This window comes from Varanus komodoensis, unplaced genomic scaffold, assembly GCF_004798865.1.
Source record: "Varanus komodoensis strain SLA01 unplaced genomic scaffold, ASM479886v1 scaffold6_2, whole genome shotgun sequence".
NCBI classification, from domain to species: Eukaryota; Metazoa; Chordata; class Lepidosauria; order Squamata; family Varanidae; genus Varanus; species Varanus komodoensis.
In genome coordinates, this window is record NW_025336346.1 from 3,021,128 (window position 1) to 3,040,426 (window position 19,299).

At 44.3% G+C, this 19,299-nt stretch overlaps 2 protein-coding genes across 5 annotated transcripts in view; one reads left to right on the forward strand and one right to left on the reverse strand.

Annotated features, from left to right (window-relative positions):
- Positions 1-8,852, reverse strand: part of NPRL2 (NPR2 like, GATOR1 complex subunit) — a 15,342-nt gene extending 6,490 nt beyond the window's left edge. For 2 of the 4 annotated variants that reach the window (XR_006416691.1, XM_044451199.1), the window contains exons 1-7: positions 8,525-8,626; positions 6,898-6,983; positions 6,155-6,246; positions 4,384-4,552; positions 3,425-3,533; positions 2,313-2,449; positions 340-437 (exon numbers count right to left, since the gene is read on the reverse strand). Coding sequence is in view for 3 of the 4 variants with exons in the window: in XM_044451199.1 (XP_044307134.1) it covers positions 340-437; positions 2,313-2,449; positions 3,425-3,533; positions 4,384-4,552; positions 6,155-6,246; positions 6,898-6,983; positions 8,525-8,540 (707 nt within the window). In the remaining variant the exon portion in view is untranslated. Of the gene's footprint in view, positions 1-339; positions 438-2,312; positions 2,450-3,424; positions 3,534-4,383; positions 4,553-6,154; positions 6,247-6,897; positions 6,984-8,524; positions 8,628-8,724 lie in introns of those variants that run through there. The other 2 variants (XM_044451200.1, XM_044451201.1) reach the window with 2 other exon arrangements.
- Positions 8,853-10,432: 1,580 nt separating this feature from the next.
- LOC123034224 (transmembrane reductase CYB561D2) lies at positions 10,433-18,886 on the forward strand. The gene is made up of 3 exons (XM_044451442.1): positions 10,433-11,439; positions 13,472-13,509; positions 14,029-18,886. Exons 1-3 carry the CDS (start codon positions 11,313-11,315, stop codon positions 14,530-14,532), a joined length of 669 nt encoding a protein of 222 aa, XP_044307377.1. The 5' UTR covers positions 10,433-11,312; the 3' UTR covers positions 14,533-18,886.
- The last annotated feature ends 413 nt before the right edge of the window (positions 18,887-19,299 follow it).

Sequence of the window (19,299 nt, forward strand, 5' to 3'; positions counted from 1 at the left end):
AGAAAGGGTTAAACTTTTCCATGGGTTGTCCTAATGAAGAAAACAAAACAAAACACTTGGCTCCCACATACCTCTTCTTAAAAACAGATGTACCACATAGTAACATTTCAGTGTCACAACTAGTTTGACCTATTTTCAAAGTCAGATGGTTTATTGTATGTATTTTAGATTATTTCCCTTCTAAATGGAGAAGCATTTCTAAGAAGGGCTGAAAATGGGGCAGAATATAAAGCACAGAGAATAGGAAAGCAGTGGAGCTGTGATCTCTTGTAAATAAACATTCTAACTCATTATGATCAAGCCCAGAAGCTCTCTCTGCTGTTTGCACTTGGCACTTACAAAAGATTCTGGACGGCAATTCGGACCAAGTTGAGCTCCACATCTGCTTCAGCTGAAATTTTCTGAACATGCCGAAATCCATCAATGTATGGGAGGATCTAGGAAGAAAGTGTGTGCAGTAAAGCAAGTCTGAGCACAGATGCATGCACACAGAAGAACAGGGCATTTTCACAAACAGAACTGTGAAAGAGCCAGTGTGGTGTAGTGGTTAAGAGCGTGGGACTGGGACTCAGGCGATCTGGGTTCTAGTCCCCGCTCAGCCATGGAGCCCACTGGGTGACTTTGGGCCAGTCACAGACTCTCAGCCCAACCTACCTCACAGGGTTGTTGTTGTGGGGATAAGATGGAAGAGGAGATGTAAGCTGCCTCGAGCCCTTTGTAGGAAAAGGCAGGATATAAATCAATCAATCAAACAAATAAACAAATAAATAAGTTAATCTCATAAGCAGAAGATGGATTCTTCTGCTCAAGCCTGTAGAAGGATTAAGTGACAGCTGAACTCCCTCTGCAAAGGAGATTCCTTAACTTTAAAATATGATAATTATGTAAGAAGTGAGACTTTAGACTTTCAGGGTATTTTTTTTAACTATAGCCTTTACAACTGGAGAATCCCAAGTCCAGAATTTGTTTTGTATATCAGAACTGATCTGACCTCACAAGCCTGAATGGAGCTCACAAAATTCACTTTTGGTTACCTTAAGCTTTCTTACTTCCAGCAGCATATTCAGGAGGAAGTGTGTGTGTGTGTCAGTGGGGGATAGGGTGAGTTTGTTGTTGCTATAGTTAAACAAACTGGGAATTAGAAATCTGTGTAGATCTACTGCAGATCTTCCAGAGAGTAACCAATAGACCCAGATCTAGTTTCTGTCCATCCCTCATGTAAAACATACTATGAAAGCTTAGTATCTAACAATGGTTGCACACAAGTGTATTATTTATTCTATAAAACTGAACATAAAGGATACTTTTTCTCGTATATACTATGATACATGTGTGATCCTATCAAATATCTAAATGGAAGGGAAGTTGTTTTCAAGTTGTAGTATTTATATTGTATTTTTATTACCACATTTCAGCAGTATTTGGAGTTGTCTGTGACTAGAGTTTACAGATTTCTATTAACAGAGACACTTCTAATAGGAAAATTATTCACAAGGATTTAACTATTTGTAGAAGAGTTGTGTTATTTGTGCTAATCTATAATTATTCAGAAACTAAGTAAACAGAAGAGACCATGATTGTCTGTTAAAGAAAAAAACACTCACACACCCTGTTTGAACCTAATGGTGGCAAATTATGGATCAATTAACTTACAACAGTTCTAGTTTGCATAATCTACTTCCAATTAGCTTGATTGTAGTTTGTTGTGTAACATGTGAACCCAGTCACTTTGGGCTGTTCATGAGTTAAACAACCAAAGTTAACTTGTGATTAGTTTTGGGGCTAACTTCTAGTTGTTCGAACCAGAAGCAATCCAAAGTGTCTTGTGTGCATAGCACACAACAACTTACACTTGACTCAACTGTAATTTGATTATGCAAAACAGAAGGGCTCATAAGTGGTACAATTTGCTGCCATTGCATGGAAATGGGGCCATGTACTGCTGTCTAGACCACACCAAACCTAAGACATTAAGGCTGCACTCTTGTACATGCTTACTTGGAAATAAATCCCATTTAACTTCCACTGAATTAAAGGCATATTGCCCCAGTGAAGATGCAATTGAGCCTGTACATACTTATTCAGAAATGAGCCCTGTTAAGCACGCGTAGAACAAAACTGCCGAAATTGCCACATTCCAGTGGCAATTTGCTCCCCTGGCCCTGCCTCATGAATCACTGAGGCCAAGTAAGATTTGCAAGAGTATGAGAAAGAGAGAGATTTATGCCCCACCCACCCTTCTGGGCTGCCGTGACAGCATTGTGTAAAACGGAAACGTGGGATCCAAGATCTGCCCAGTGCCGTGGACCAACCTGCTGAGTGGTGAGGTCCCACTGGGAATTGAAGAAATCATCCTTGTCTTGGGTGAAGACAGGAACATCATATTCCTGCACAATGGGGGGATCTGGGCGTTGCTCAATCACTTTCAGGTGAATGGTGTTTGATTCATCTGTAAAAAGAGAGAACTCATTACAAGAAAGCACTCTCACAAGAAGCTTCGCTTGTTCTTGGAGACAAAAGGCTCTGCACTGCTCTTTGAGATGAAGAGCTTACTTACATGCCACAAGAGGCTAGTTCCACTATGTGCAATCACATGAGTGAACATTACTCAAGGGTTAAAGCAAAAATACCTTAGCTGAATTCTTGGGAGTCTGCACTTGAGTGAGCTGCTTGGTTCTTAAGCGAAGAGTGGCCAGATGCATGGCCAGGGACAGGTGGGGTGAGCTAAAAGATGCCTCGTGAACCCAGAGGCCAACAAGGTTGCCTGGCAACCCAGAACCACAAGAGGGCTTCAGATCGATTCACAGCATCAGATGCTGCTAAATTCAGATTATTCAAGCCAGGACCAATCAGGAGATCCTCTTTTTTCACCATACTCATTTATAGTGTGAGTCACTGTATAAGAAATAAAGGGTTTTGCATTTCACAAATATTTAGTTATGCTAACCAGAACTTCCTTAAACAGGACTAGAGTCTATCTTTTCATAGATCTTTGCACAGTTCCTTTGAAATTTTGATAACTCTAGGCTCAACAGCATCGGGACAGGATTTAATACAATTTACCACCTTTTCCTGCTCTTGAACAGTACCATATTTTATAGTAGGTACTCCAATCTGGTGCCCTCAAGATGTTTTGGACTACAGCTCCCAGCTTTCCTGATCATTGGTCATGCTTGCTGGGGCTGAAGGATGCTGAAGTCCCAAACCTCCTTCCAAACCAGGTGGAGGAAGGATGTTCTATAGGAACCAAACCACATCTGGGTTTTAATACACAAGAAACAGAAAAGGAGGATCTAGTCCAAAAGGGATGTTCTTCCCTGCTCTGAATGTCCCCAGCTGCTACTTCCCCCAACAATCTCAAGCTTGTGACTTGATATGCTTCTTTTCAAGTTACGTTCTGCAACAATGAGTTTGTGGACTATACCTATAGGCAGAGTGCATTTGCCTGTGGCATTCAATTCCTCAAGCAGGATCGTCATGATGGGGATCAACTTTTGTTTGCTCTCATCGTTGGAAATGAAGCTACTCTCAAGCTAGGAAAGAACAAAGCCTTCAATCAGCTTCAAACAAAACCTTAAATGCGCCATCAGCAGTATGGAATGAGTGTTTACCACACTTTAAGAGAATTAAATGACTTCATGGAAAATATGTGTGTATATATTTTCACAGCATCAACTAACCTGCTTATATGGCAATGGAAGCAACCTCTCTGTTCCTGCTACTATGGCATCTGCACCAATCCTGCAAGAGTTGTGTGATACTGGTACACAAATGTAATGGGGAGTGGGCAGAAGCCTAGAACCTTCCCTGTAAGGGAGCAGCTTTGAAGCAAGATAGAAGACTGTTTGACTCTTTAAACAAATCTGCACTAGCTGGGAAGACGGAGTAAATCTACAGCACTGAAAATGTGTGTGTGTGTTGTTGTTGTTGTTTAATAAGGAAAGGTTCTTGAAATGGCAAGACACGGTTGCAGGAAGCAAGCTGGCTGCATTCTTTTTTTTTAACAGACCACAAGGGTACCTGTGGGCTAAAGCAGATGAACACCCACAGTTGTCCTATTTAAAAATAATTACAAAACTGCATGTACAAGGGACAGCAGGAATGCTTTGCCTGGCCACCAATGATGACACTACAGGTCCAACAGGGACTTCTGGCAGTCACATCTATCATAATAGTACCGATTACATGCTTGGGCAGTCATTTCCAAAGTTTATCAGGTGCCACCCAATGTCTCATTAAAATTCTGAAAAATCTGGCTTACCACTGATCATGACACAACAGAAGAAATGTGGGGAGACTAGGGAGCTTCCACATTACCACACATAATCTATACACAACTTTGGGCAAAGACACATGAGACAGAGTATTTATGCTTGATCTAACCTCTAGAGTAGTAAGATAACCTGCTAATTTCTTCACAATTGGTTCCAGTGCACACGTCTTAGCTTGAGCATTGCAAACGAAGCCAAGGTTGAAAAGCAGGGCATTCCGGCGGTACTTCTTATGTTCTATACAAACTGGGCAACCGATTAGCTTTTTCTCCATAGCTGTGCTGTTAGAAATAACATAAAACCATAAGTAATACTTTTATGCCACTTGGCAGCATTCAACGTGCTGTGTAACAGTATGCCATTTATCAAGCAACCATCCACTCTTGCCATGCATTAGTTTTGCAGAAGCTACCCAACTAGTTTTATGCACTGAGGATCCCTCCCAAAAAGAAGAAGAAAGAAGACGATGCAAGGGCAAAAGGTTCTTTTTGGATCCAGAAGCAATGTGCGCACAGGTGAATTAAAGTCTAAAAATGTTATTCTAAAACAGACACTACAATGTAAACAGACATAATAACATGAAAAAGGAAATACAATACCAAGTAAGCTGGCTTCCCTCTATCGGCCGTTGCGCCCCCCCCCCCCCGCCCAACAAGGAAAAAGCCCTAGTTCTTGTCACCTTCCTTGCTCGGCTAGATCTCACACTGGAACTTGCTCAGGCTGGGTCACACGGCTTCTCTCTCTACCCTAAATCTAAGAGTCAAAACAGTTAACTGGCCACATCTGCTGTTCCCGGCTCTCATGGTGAAAAGCTCCACTGTTTACCTTCCTGCATTCCAGTGCTGTACCATCCTAATTAGCAAGAGGTTTCCTTTGCATGCCGAAGGGCCTCAACTGAATCTCCACAGGTGAGGCAGGAATAGAAGGCAATTGTGTTACACCACCTATCTCCTTGGTATATAATAGTCTTCCGGAAATGTTCCTCTACAGACGACAGCCCTGCTTGATCGAGTAACCCAAACCTTTGTTCCCAATCTGGCTATGGGTCAGGCACACACAGCAGCAAGTGTCTACATGGCCATCCTTAACTGGATGAGAAAGAGGAGGTGCACATGTGGGTGGTACAAATGTGCTGCTGCGTTCAATCCAGCAGTCGGGGCTGGGCATACAGAGATCTTCTGGACTTGGGGGTGGATTAGCCCTTCCCAGCTGGTCAGCCAATTGCAAATTACCTGACAGGACTGCATGTGCTCAGCACCCTGGCTGCTAACTGTACACAGGCTGACAGGGGCATGGCTTTTTTTGAGTGCATCAGCTCAGGGGAGATTTGCTCACTTCCAGTTGGTAGAGTTTTCTTACTGTCATGGACTGGAACTTGCTTCCTATTGGTCTTGTTTTCATTATGCTAGCACATTTCAAATTACACAATATGTCCTTGTGGTTGGCTTTAGATCTTTAATTTTAACTTCATGCAGTTTACTAAACTGACTACATGGCAAACCTCCAAACTCATTCCCTCACGGCCCAGCTCTATTAGAAAGAAGTTCGCAGAAGTCAACAGAATTTTCCGTCTCCAAAATGATGGTATATAACAATGGAGGACAGAGTATTTGATTTCTAATAGGAGAAGTGAAGGCTCAGTGAAGTAGTACTTATTTATATTTATGCACATTTTTATATGCTGCCTAAAACTGCAAAAAGGCCTTCCTAGGCAGCTTACAACCTCATAAACATATTAAAACAACATATTAAACATATATATAAATAACAACATGTTAAAATTAATCTTAAAAATTAAAAGATTAAAACAGCAATATAACAATAATATAAAAAGGCCACCAGCATTCACAGGGCTAAGTATTTAAAAAAATAAAGGTACTTACACTGTAATAAGCTTGTTTTGCAGTTCAGGTTTGGTGATTATATATACCTGAACTGTATCAAAGAGCTCTCGGGAGATGAAATCCTCTGGTACCTGTAGGGTAAAAAGAGATAACTGCAAATTAATAAAAAGACAAAATGCAGATTTGCTGATTCCAGGGAAAGACCAGGTTCTACACAGATGCAATATTGCCGAGAATGCTTTTATAGGCCTGTTTCCCTCTCATCTGAAGAAACTTCTTTTATTTTTTTATCCATACTTTCTGTAGTAGTAATACTTTGTTTGACCCCTGTGTATAGGTATAGTGGCTTGGCTGCTCAGGAAAAAGCCACACTACAGGGAAAATCATAGGTAGCAGCTTGGATTTTTAAACACGCTCTGGCACTGCAAAAGTATACAGTTTAATGTTAAAGAAGAGTGATTTTCTTTTTAATTGGAGGGGATAGGTTCAGAAAAAGGAGCCACTTTGATGTGCTTTGGAAGGATACCTCACCCACGGAAGGATCAAGCAACAGTGGGAGAGCACAGTCTTTGCATGCAGAACCCCAGGTATCTCCATAAACAGTACAATAAGCAGGGAATGGGCATGACCTCCTGCTCGATATCTTAGAGCCATTGCTAGACAGAGTGCTCTGTACTGAGCTAGATACACAAACAGTCTGACCTGGTGCAGGCAAATTCTTCAGTGCCCCACAGCAGTACCTATACCATCCAGTTTATAAGAAAAATATTAGTACTACTGACCTGATATGTTATTTTAGGCCCAAGTGTTGGGTGAAATTCACTGAAAAAGATACACTCAATTCTGCTGTTGACATCCATGGTGATACCTGCAAAAGATCCAATACACTGAAGTCAAAGGTAGAAACAGGGTCAAACAATGCAGAAAACTGACAGCACAAGCTCATCTTGAAGAAGTTGATCAGTCCCTGGGGTGAAAGTTCAGCCCCATGGGAAAGTTCAGATTTCCCTGGCTGAGGTCAGAGACCCATTCCTCCCTTCCTTGCAGCTGGCACAGAGAGAAATACACTGGCTGTCTCCTCATGGTCTGACACTCAGCCTTAGAAAGGAGGTCAAGGTGGCATTCTAGTGGGTGAAGACAGGGGGATACAATTTGTCCATGCCTCCCTTTCTCCCTGCTGGAGAAAGCTTGCTAGAAGGTGAAGAAAATTCTGCCTAGAAGCAAGCAAAAAACAGATATCAGGGAAGCAAAGACTGCATCAGTTGCTTCTCCTGTCCTGCTCATTTCAGTCTGACAGAGCCCAGGAATCTCAAAAGCCTCCAGAGCATCTTCAGAATTGTTCCACTGTGGCATCTGTTTTCTGGGTTGGCTGGGAGCAATCTGGTGTGGTAACTTTCACAAAAACAAATAAATAGACAAATAAAACCCCTTTCAGCCAACACTTCCATATTGCATACCTCTGATATACACCTCTAACTTTAAGTTGGAGCAGCCCAGCTTAGAAAATGGGTTTTGATTAATTTGAAGTGAAATCATTCAATTAATTCCCTACCACCAGTAACTACTAGTAGTAAAGGTAGATTCCTCACCATCTCCATTCTTAGACCTGAATAAGGGGTCCTGGTGGAGAAACTCTACCCCTCTAAATATTTATTCTTAAGTCATTTTGAGAACATCCTTACAAAATCACTGGTAATTACTCATCAAGAAAGTCTGGTGCTTTGTGACTGTTCCCTCATTTATAACATAAACTTGTACAAGTGAGACCTGCAAACAGAATGCAAGTACAACCTCCAGATGTTTGCACAACTCCCAGCATTCCTGCCCATGCATTGCCCCTTCTGGCTGGGGCTGCTGGAAGTCAAAGTCTAGAGGGCATCAAGCCGGTGCAAGCTACAGTAACAGAGCTTGCCCCTGTTTGGGTCTTTAGAAAACTTATTTTGTAATTCTAATAACTTGGGAGTTCTCCCAGGCATACCAATACCCTTCTCTTTTTTCTGGTCTGTTGTGGCTGAAATCATACCATCATCTGAATTTAAGACCTACGAAAAGCTTCCTTTCAGTCAACTAGGCATATGCTGCACCAAAATACTCTTCTTCACCCCACCTCCCCATTCCCCACGGGTTTTCCTCCCCTCCACCAAGTGACAACCAGTACTCTGCGGCTACTCAGCATGTTCATTCCTCATTGGACTTGCTTGCGGTAGGTTTGTTTAGACTTTGTTTCTGAAGACTTCTTGTACTTCTGCGAACCTCAATATCCCCGCACCACCGAGTCTCCTGACAGCCCTGCCTTGCCCTCTGCGGCCCTACTTTGGCTACATGGTCAGCCGCATTCACATCTGAGTTCACTATTAAGAGCGAGTAAAGAGTCCCCTAGCCAGCTTTAGTGACCAGCTCTTCACGCACCTGTCGAGCCGGGCATAGCTTAGTCTTTAATTAAGGTGCCACAAGACTCTGTTGCAACGGACTAAGCACCCGCCTTGGACCAGCCTCAGAGAAGCTCCCTGACCCTGACGGTCTCGCTCGCGTGCGGGTATTAACCTATTAAAGCTCCGCTCCCTCCTCCCAAGCAGCTAAACGCATCACTGGAGGAGAAGCTCACTCACCTACTGGCAGGAGATGAGCTCCAAGAACACACGCATGCGCAAGCTTCTCTGGAAGGCAGCATGGGGTGCTTTTTTTTCCGCTGTGCAAGGGGTTAGGGGTCAGCAGATTGACGGCGCATGCGTGTGTCATTTCTCGGCTGGCCTACTTTGAAGACGGCCCTTCCGCGGACATGCACCCGCGTACCTCTATCGCTTTTTCACCGCTTCATTTGACAGGTTTTCCCTTGTGATGGACAGCATGGCTCATCCTCTCAGACGCTGGGCCTGGTAGGAGGGGTAGGTGGGAACCATGACGAGACGGACCGCCTTTAGCCAATCAGAAGGCGACATTTGCTTCCTTTGCTTTTATCGGAGTTGACGCTCCCTTGCGATACTGCTGTTCCCAGAGCTGGTGAGTGAAGTCCGCCTTCCTCCGGCATGGGCGGAACTGGGAAACCTCGAAGGACACCGCGCGAATGCTGGCGGGGAGGACGGTGGGGGCTTCCGTGCAGATCTCTCTGCTCCAGGGCTGGCTGGCTGGGGATATTCCTCTATCCCAGCCTTCACCAACTTGGTGCCCTTTAGATAGGTTGGACTTCAATCCCCATCACTCCCAGTGTGCATTCGTCATGTGGGCTGGGGTTGATGGGAGTTGCGGGTCAGTACATCTGGAGAGTTCGAGTTTGGGGAAGTCTGTTGTATCCCGTATCCTTGCTTGGAATGCGATGAGTCCAGGCAACAGGGAAGCCTTCCAGCGCTTTAAACTCAAAAGTCTGCCACTGATAATCTCGGATTAATGTAAGGATAAGGTGTGGGGCTGACTCATCCGAAGGCAATGTATCTTATTTTGCTGCCAGGATAGGAATACTCCCCGGGCAGTAGGAAATATCAGAACTTCCTCCTGCAACTGGCTCTAAAGGATAGGCACTCTCCTTCGATGGAGCACTGAAGGAGCTCTTTGCTATTTGGCCGTATTTGTATCTTCCACCCCTCCCAACTCAAATAAGTTTGTAGCAAAATTGAGCGTGTAGTAAGCCAAATGATCTTGCCCTCCCATGCGTAGTATTCAGAGAAGGAGAAGTTGATCAGGCATTGAAACAATAGACGGCGAGATTGGAGGGAAGGGGAGGTGAAGGAGGGATGGCTTCCGTCCACCCCTTCGCCCATTTATTGTTTCCTGATTTTGAGCAGTAGGCTGTGCAGTTTAGGAAAGGACTGAACTTTCTTCCTCTGAATAGGTGTTTGGCTGAGAGTGTAATTCTGTATATGAGTGTCCTCATTTTCCCCCAGGTGGATCAGAACCTCATTGTGACCCAACTCCTTAGCATGTATCAATTCCATTCTCATTCTTTCGTTAATCCTGCAATGGTACCAAGGGGCCACCTGCGGTATGGAATTCGCTTGTAGTGATGAGGGAACAGGTGATTGCAGCATTTCACAGAAGATAAGGCTATCAGCTAAATGCTACCTCCAATATCAGCGGCAGTATGTCTCTGAATGCCAATTTCTGGGGAATTTGGGACAGTGCAAGTGGATTCCCCTAGACATAGAAGAATAGAATTTGTTTATTATTTAATGCATTTTATAACACACCATAGCTGAGGTTCTCTGTGAGGTTAACAAAATTTAAAATTAAGCAAAAGTTAAAAGGTGTGTGCATACACACACGCACACACACTAATTTAAAAGAATAAAGCCATGATTGCAGTTGTTATTATTCAGCACAGAAACATAGCAGAGGTGCATAATGGAATGTGGAATTTGACCAGACTTCTGTCTAATCCATTACAGCTCTTATATTCTTAAGAGCGATCTGGTGAGTACAAAGGAATGAAGTTCAATTTGGTTTTTTACTCAGAGTCACTTCATCTGTTAAAAAAATCCCTATGCTGGTCAAAGTGGGTGTGCAACCCATGTGATAGCAGTTGTCTGAATATTGCTACCTTTATACATAGTGGGAACCTACAGTTGGCCACAAGTTTGTGCACAGACAGTGAAATGCATGCAAATATGATCACGATATGTGATTGGTCTCTATTCAGGATGCACACTTGCAATTCAGTGGTTGGAACCCTGAACAGAAGCACTCTACACTGGGATATTGTGTTGCAGACTCGTATCATAACATTATGAGTACAGCTGTTGCAGTTAGACTGAGGGCTGGAAGGTGGAAAAGACGTGTGGGCATGAAAGTAACATGGACATGAAGGAAGAGTTCAGCTGCCGAAAGCCATTGACTTTTTGGACAGACTGCTGAGGCACTGATGTGGTAATTCTGAAGTGCGAGAATGACCTCTCCTGGTAGATTTTTCTTTGGTTTGCTCTTAAGCCATCTGTGAAATGTTTGTGGGTTTGTGTTGTTTCTTGACAGCTTTTACTGAGTAACTGCTTTTCAAAATATTCTCTTTTCCTCCCCGCACAACCCTACCAGAGGACTTACAAAAACGTGAGAGGAGATAGAAGAGTTTTGTTCTAAGGTAAAAGGACTCTTTCGATTTCCCTTGCCTTAATGTGCTGGGAAAGCTGATCCAGTGCAGCAAACGGCGTCAAGAAACCAGAACTGCTGGACAGTGGAAGGCCAACCTCTTGTAAAGTGTACTAAAGAAGACATGGCTCTGACGGTTGAAATGGAATCACGGATATATCATTCCCTTAGGGCCATCTTTGGTGCCACTGCACACTTTGTCTCCCTCGGATTTACCATCTTTGTAGCTGTACTTGCCAGACCTGGATCAAGTAAGTAGGGAATGTGGTAAATGTATGGATAGATACTCTCTTATAGTAGTAGATAAGACTGAGAAAATGAAGGCACAAGCAGGAATCTTTGAAGGAAGGTACCAATACCAAATTCTGTCTTGCATATGCATAAAATTCAACAATTCACTAAGAAATTCAATAGGACTTACATTCCAGTCTTATCAAGAGTTGATTTCAGGGGACTTAAATCTGTGCAGGGTCTAGCTGTTCGGCTTTTGAAGCATTTGGGCTCTGTCTTGAATAGAATTGGGAGAAGTGGCAGGTTCTAAACAGGTGGGCAGCTTGTGGCCCTTCAGCTGTTCTCCTGCAATCCCTCACCACTGGCTGTGCTAGCCGAAGCAGATGGAAGTTGCAGTCCAACCACATTGGGAGGGTCACAAGTTGCCACTACCTGGCTTAAACTGATAGGAATGGCTACTGCCAGGCATTAGATATCGGATGGCTGACCCAGTCCATTGAAAGAACCCTGATGCACCTACCCATCCTAACACTCTTCCAAAAAGACTTTGATGCAGACAAGGACCTCCAGAGCTACCAGTTGTGTTAAGGTAAATCATAAGGTTAACTGTGGCTAGATTTGAGCCATTGGAAGGAATTGGGCCAGTATATTTTTGTGCCAATTGGTGTTTCATTTCTGTTGTTCCATTACCAAATGCAATATGTGAGCTTTGCGATAGTAAGTTGATCCTTCACCTGCAACATTTCCAGAGATCTGGTTACCAGCCTGAATGCTTCAGAGGAATAAACTTGCAGCCTCTCACAATGAAATAAGAGTCTTGAATGCAAGCAGTGGCTATAGATGAGATCGCCTGCCCCATTTTCAATAGTGACTTAGGAACTTTGGCACAAGGCAATGTATACACTGTTGTAAACTCACAGGACACACTTGCTCAAAATAATAATTTGTCTTTCAATGTAGGTGTGGTCAGTGTTATATCTAATTTTAGAAACAATGATTGGTCTCGTAGCACCTTAAAAAGATTTAGGATTGGATCCAGGAAGACCCCTCCATATCTGCTTTTTAGGGATCCCCCCCCACACACACACCATTGTTCAGTCCATTCAGTAGGTTCTCCTGGCTCTCTGTAGCATTTTCAGGGGACTGACACGGCTATGTGAAGGAGGGGTGGGAAGGCCTGGTTCCGTCAGCATAATTGATCCAGCTTTAATCTTGATGCAATGCTATTGTGTGGCATAAGCTTTCATGATCTACAAACAGTTTAAGCCACTATCAACGGGTAGCTTTAAGGTGCCATGCGCTGTTTTGTTGATTTTACTGCAACCAATGAATTTGGCCATCTTTTTGGAATTGATATAATTTGATTGGAGTGGGTTATTCCCCCCAGTATTTGTGATCTTATAGTTACTTCATTATGTTTATTTTTGGGAGTCCATGTTTTGTTTCTTTCTCAATTTAGTGTGTGAGATGAGGCACCCAGTAAATGAGGAGGGCTTCCAGACAAGTTTTTCAGTGTGCAGTTGCCCTGCCACAAACACAAAATTATGTAGTGGGTCCAGATATTGTCATCTTCCATTTCTAGCCCTCTTGTGTTCTCCTGCTGTTGTTTCCATCTTTTTTCTGACTTGACACACAGACACACGCATGCATGCGCATGTAGTGTTGAAGAGGGAAAGACGGAAGAGCTGCACAAAGTGTCCTAATCAGCAGTGTTAGGAACCTTCTGCCTGGCGGCATCCTTAATGGCACTGTGTCTCTGTTCAGCACCAACAGTGATGTGTGATTTTGGTCAATTTCGGATTGCCCTGCTTGTGGGCTTCTGACAGGCATCTGGTCAGCTGCTGGGTAGGGTGGGAGTTGGGAGCAGAAGGGCTAGACTAGATGAGCCTTTGGCCTGACCCTGGAGGGGGTAGCCCCGTGTTCTTAAGTCACACATGGATTACACCTAAGACTTAAAAAGGCATATCCCATTTGAAGGGGAGGCAGTAAATTTTCAGGTTTGTGTTAGTGGAGCAGACTGCATGGACTCATTTTGCTCTCCTTTCTTTCCAGGTTTGTTCTCCTGGCATCCTCTCCTAATGTCTCTTGCGGTAAGCCAAGCCAAAAGCATTCTCTGCCACCATCTTCCCAAATTACTAACCATAACCCCTTATCTGATCTGTATTGGGAGTTGTTCAGTTCAGTGATCATTCTGGGAAACAAAGTGGCTTTGTTAGGTTATTGCAGAGTCTGAAGATGACTTGGGCACAGAGGAGCTGGGAAATGAAGAGGGGATGCAGCTGTTCCTGCCTGTTTATGGGTCTGGAATTCAGGGTTCCTGGCTAGTAGCTTTCAGGTTCAACACTAAACTTAAAGCGTGCAATGCTTACCCCTAGCAGCTCCTAATCTTATGGATGGGGTTCACTGTAATGGTTTTGTGGCTCCTTGAGAGAACGGAGGTGCCCATTGTCAGAACAATGTCTGGTCGAGTGCCTGGCGGAACTCTCCAACTCACTTAAACTCTTTAAATGGGGAAGTCTTTTTTGGTTTCCTTGGGAACAAAAGCTCTTTTTAGTGTTCACTTCAAGCTGGCAAGCCATGGCAATCAGCTTTCTTCTTACTCTTCCCAGTTTTCCTTCTTGATGACAGAAGCCCTGCTGACTTTCTCTCCAGAAAGTTCCCTGCTCCGGTCCTTCTCCCGGAAAGCCAAGGTCCGCTTCCACTGGGCTTTGCAGGTGCTCTCCCTCATCTGTGCCGTGCTGGGCCTGGCCATCATCAGCTATAACAAGTACCTCAATGGGAAGGACCACTTTGTCACCTGGCATGGCCAGACGGGCTTGTTGACAGTGCTGTACGCCAGCATGCAGTGCCTGGGTGGGCTGGCTCTGCTGTACCCCAAGCTGCTGAAGAACTGGACCCTGAGCAAGCTCAAGCTTTACCACGCCACATCAGGGCTGATAGGGTACCTCCTTGGCTGTGCCAGTTTGATGCTGGGGATGTGCTCCCTCTGGTTCACCACATCGCTGACTGGAGCCGCCTGGTATCTGTCTTTCCTGTGTCCTGTCCTCACCAGCCTGGTTATCATGAACCAAGTGAGCAACGCTTACCTCTACCGCAAAAGGATCCAGCCCTGAAAGCCTGCCTGGTATAGACAGTGTGTGGGATCCTTGAAGAGAGTTCCAGAATTCTCATTAAAGCCCTCTGGGATGGAACCATCTCTTTTTACCTGCCTATGACTTTGTACGGCATTTTAAAATCTCACGGACTTTCCCCACCCCACTGTTTACATCCCAGAGATGCTTCTATTGTTGAACCAGTTTCCTCGTCGTGCCAGTGCCCGGGCAGCGTTCCATGTGAATGTCTCTGGAAGTTCGTCTTTGCTGGTGCTGCACAGTGGTCCCGCTGCAGCCTGCTGATGCTGCCTTGCAAAAGAACAACAGACGTATCGCTTCGCCTTTTCTGGATCCAGCCAGCTGCTGGAGATGAAGGAATCCCAACCTAAGCACAGGCAAAACTCCCTTTGGTCCTGCAGCCTTCCTTTTGGTTGAATCTTTGGTCTGCGGAAGTGATGTGGATGGACTTGGCGAACAGTGAGACATTTTCTAGCATTCCACCTGAAGGTGGAAAGGGCTAGCCTCTCCTCAAAACAAAATTGTTATTTTTTAAGCAAAGGCCAGAGCTTCACCTTAAACGCACTAGCAGACAAACCATATGAAGCAAGCAGCATCAGGTGTGGCCATGTAATGTCCTGGTTCACATGACATGACAGCTTTTTGTGGCTTAATTTACTCTCAGGGGGTGTTGTGTCAGGCTGGTTGCCCATGTCCACCATTCTTGCATGGTGCCGAACTTGTGAACCCAAGGGGCAGGGTTGTTTGGGGGTTAACCCACAAATAATCTGTGGCTTGCTTTGGGGCTATTTGAGGGTCCACAAACAACATAAGCTGTCTGAGTCTGCATGACGTGGCAAGCCAGGTGCCGTGCATGGCACAACACCCCCACGGGTAAATTAAGTCATACCAAGCTGTCATTATGCACAAATAGCACAATGAATATGTATCAGTCAGGGGCTAATACCATGTCATATGCTTTTTAAAGAAATATAAGCTGCTTTGTGCAAGGGAGGCAAAATATGGAAGAAAAAGTGGCAGAAGATGATGGGGGCACTGGATGCTTCCCTCAGCCATTGCTTTTCTAGGTTTCAAACGCACACGAAGTAACCTTCCCCACCTGGGTGCCTTCTGGATGTGTTGAACAGCACCTCTAAGCATGTGCCAGCCAGCCATGCTTAGCATGAGACTCTAATACATTCGGAAGGCACAGGCCTGGGGAAGGCTGATGCAGGCCTTGTTCCTCTCCATCTCCTGCAATATAACGGGTGCCATTTTAAAGAGATTGCACAGTGGCACCCCAAACATTTTACTTCGAAGAGGTTAAGCTTGCCCCTGCCTTTCTTAGTTGCAAAGTATGTGTGTCAGGGAGCATTTAGCAATGGCTTTCCAGTTTGCTATGTTCTAATGCTTCTAAAATGATGACAGAGTAAACCAGTAACAGTCTGCTGGGAGGACAAAGCGATGAACAAGAACTTTTTGCACAAATAGTTTGATGGATTCTGGACAGAATAGCAGTTGCAAGAAAGATAAGAGTTACAATTCCTTTTTTTATTGCATAATGTATAAGAAGTTTGTGGCCAGTATTTTGGATGGTACGCTTTAATGCACATAGCCCACCTCACCAGCTGGGGGCCAAATCCCTTTCTCTGTGCTTTTTCCAGCTCCCCGCTCCTCATGCCTATTCTTTCTGTTGTACATCTTTCCCCACTCTGTTTCTCTGGCATTTTTGCCTTCCTCTGTCATATGCCATTAGAGACACTTACAGGGCAATCCTATACATTTTAAGGTCGTTCCACCATTCCATATATATGTCCCACTGAGGTCAGTGCAGTTTATTCCCATTTAATTTAGACAGACTTGACTGGTTACTTGTTTACTTCTGTCTGCCTTGGGTTCCACCTGGGACTGGAAAAAAATGGATACAAACCATTTGTCTCTTGCTGTGGCAGATTTAGATATTGCCAAGCAAAAAAAGATGACTTTTGGAAGTAGTAGCACACCTCCTCATAAGAAGAGGGGGAGAGTTTCTTCTCATTTTCCCTGTTGGAAAGTATGTGAAATGGGCAGAAGTTGTGATCTTGTGCAGATACATGAACATAGGCCCCACTGCCCTCAGTTGTACATTGGGAGACAATGTCTTTTGGATCTAGTCTCTCGTTGCCCTCTTTATGCTGCTCATCTCTGACTGCTTCCTACTGGATTGACACTTCTTGTTCATGGTGAGGCTTCACTGCCATAGGTGTAAAGCTTGGTAAGATTAGGACCTCCTCTCTGAATGCCTTCCATGATCGTATGTGGAATTTGGAAGGAGCTCACTGGCCTGTTATAATTTCTCGTGCTATGTGAAGACCTCAAAGGCTTGCTGAATCTGTTCCCTGAGATTTTGCACAGTTAAGCAGAACAGGGACCCCAGGATCACACATGCTGAGCCCTTCCACAAGGGAAAAGATTTGCTCAATTGTTTCTTTTGGAGGGTTCCAGAGTCCTTGAATGCTGACAGTCACCTTTATGTGAGAGGTGAAAGTTGGCTTCATTTTACAGCTTGGTAAATAGGGCTGGTGTTCAACGGTCGCTCCCTGAACCAAGCACAAAGGTTAGAATACTACCTGCACATGTGTCGTCCTGCTGCAGGCCAAAGCTCCCATCACTGAATTGATTGTGTCTCCTGGTACTAGTAAATAGGCAAGGCCTTGCAGCCATGTTCATAGAAGCACAGCACTAAGGACAGAGGCGGGCTCTCCTTTTCCTCACAGCCTCGGGACTGCTCCATGGAACAGATTTTTCCTAACTGGGTGCTTTCCAGATGTATTGGACTACAACTCCCAATAGTTCAGATGATGGCAAAGGATGGAAATCGCAGTCCAAAACAGCTGGACAGCACTAGGTTGGGCAAGAAGGGGACAGAACATGCTATGCCACCAAGGTGTAATGAGTACGCATGCAGCAAAATACATGTGTATGACTGAGATGTGCATTTATCTGCGCACTTAATTCCTACATAGGACTTTCTGCATAGGTATGGCAAGAGTCATGAATGGTCCTTCAGAGCAGCACGGGTAAGTTTCTGTGGTCTGTGCAGACTAAGTCAGCCTTCCCCAACCTTGTGTCTTCCAGACACATTTGGACTGCAGTACCCAGAGTTCCCAGTCAATGACCCTCATAGATGGGAATTTTGGGAGTTGTGGTCTAAATGCCTGTGAAGGCCACCAGGTTGGGGGTTACCGCGCTTGTTTTTCCAAGGCAAGAACCAATACCTTCTCTTTTAAAATAATAAAGTTATCATTACCTATCATGTTAATGACAGCTTACCTCCCAACTTAAGTTTTGTTTATAGCAAATTGAAGCTTCTTCAGTAACAGTGAATGTGAAGATTTCTACCAGCCATGGCTTGTCAATGAGAGTTGTCTCTATTTTACTCTCATTCTCTAGTGAAAGCAAGTGAGAACTACCTTTGTAAGACAGGAGTCAAATAGGAAAACCTAAGGCCCTTGGTTAAAAGGAGAGGATGCCAAGACCATAGTTGCATGAAAGTTGAGTCATGAAGCTCTGACCCAGCTAAAGTTGTGATTAATTTTGTTGACTCTAGTGAAATAGTAGTGGACTTAAGTCTCATTATTTTCAAGGGGACTTATTTTGACATGGACTGTAGCTTCTTTCCTCAGACTGAAACCTGCTTATTTGGTTGCAGGAGGGAAGACTGATGCCTATGTACAGAGTAGCTTTGGATATGTCACCAAACAGCAGTACAGAGGGTCTAGGGGATCAGCATTTAAGGGTGCAATCTTATGCATGTTTAGATAGTAGTCCTACAATTTCCAGCAAGTCCTGACTAGCATGGCTGGCTGGAGAATGCTTGAAGTTGTAGGACTTTTTTCTGTCTAATCCTGCATAGGATTGTGCCTTAATTACCTACGGTTTCCAGTAGTATGTGCCTTAGATATCCCATGCAATGTAATTTGCTTCAGCGTATACTTTTCCATGCAGTATTATGGTTTCTTCCAAAAATTAAAAGGTTACTTAGCGATCTTTACTATGGAAAGACTCCCCACCATTTCTTTGTGTGTGAAACCAGTTCTCCAACACCTGCAATGGGCATCATCTCATCTGAGATGCTTACTTCACCCTCATTGTATATATAGCAATTAATCTGTCTGAAATAACCACTGCCTCCTCCTGTCAGACATACTGTCATGCAAATTTTGTAGTTTCAGAAACATTGTGTCCTGCACCGAAGCTGAGGCTGCCCAGACAAAATGTTTTCCATGCCGTTGGTGTGATGGCCTTCTCTGAAGGTGGACCCCTCCTTGAGTCTGATCTAGGAAAGATAATCTGTACTCAAGAGTGCTCTATCAAATAAAGCTTTCACACAGCTGTAGTGGCTCTGGAGTGTTTCCACCTGGTTCATTTTATTCCCTCCTGATCCACTTGCCACCGTTGCTCAGTTATGGAGGGATGTCATGTCGGCAGTCAGAAGGGGGTGTCTAGCCCTTGTGAAAGCAGGGCTATCAGCCAGTCATTGCCACTCACCATACTTCCTTTAATTATTCAGGAATCCGGTCTTCAACTCGCTTGGAGAAGTAGCGTTTTAAGAAACTTTTCATGGAGTGCTTTCAAGCTATCAGGTGGTAATTTAGCAGTCAGAATGGCCATGAGCATAACTTGTGCCTGCTCCTCACAGTCAATGTATATCGGCTCCCCACGCTTGTATGCAGGATAAGCAGAGGTAGGGTTGCCATCTGTCATCAGTTTTTTGATTATCTGGTATTTTGTGTTTCAAATGTGAGACAT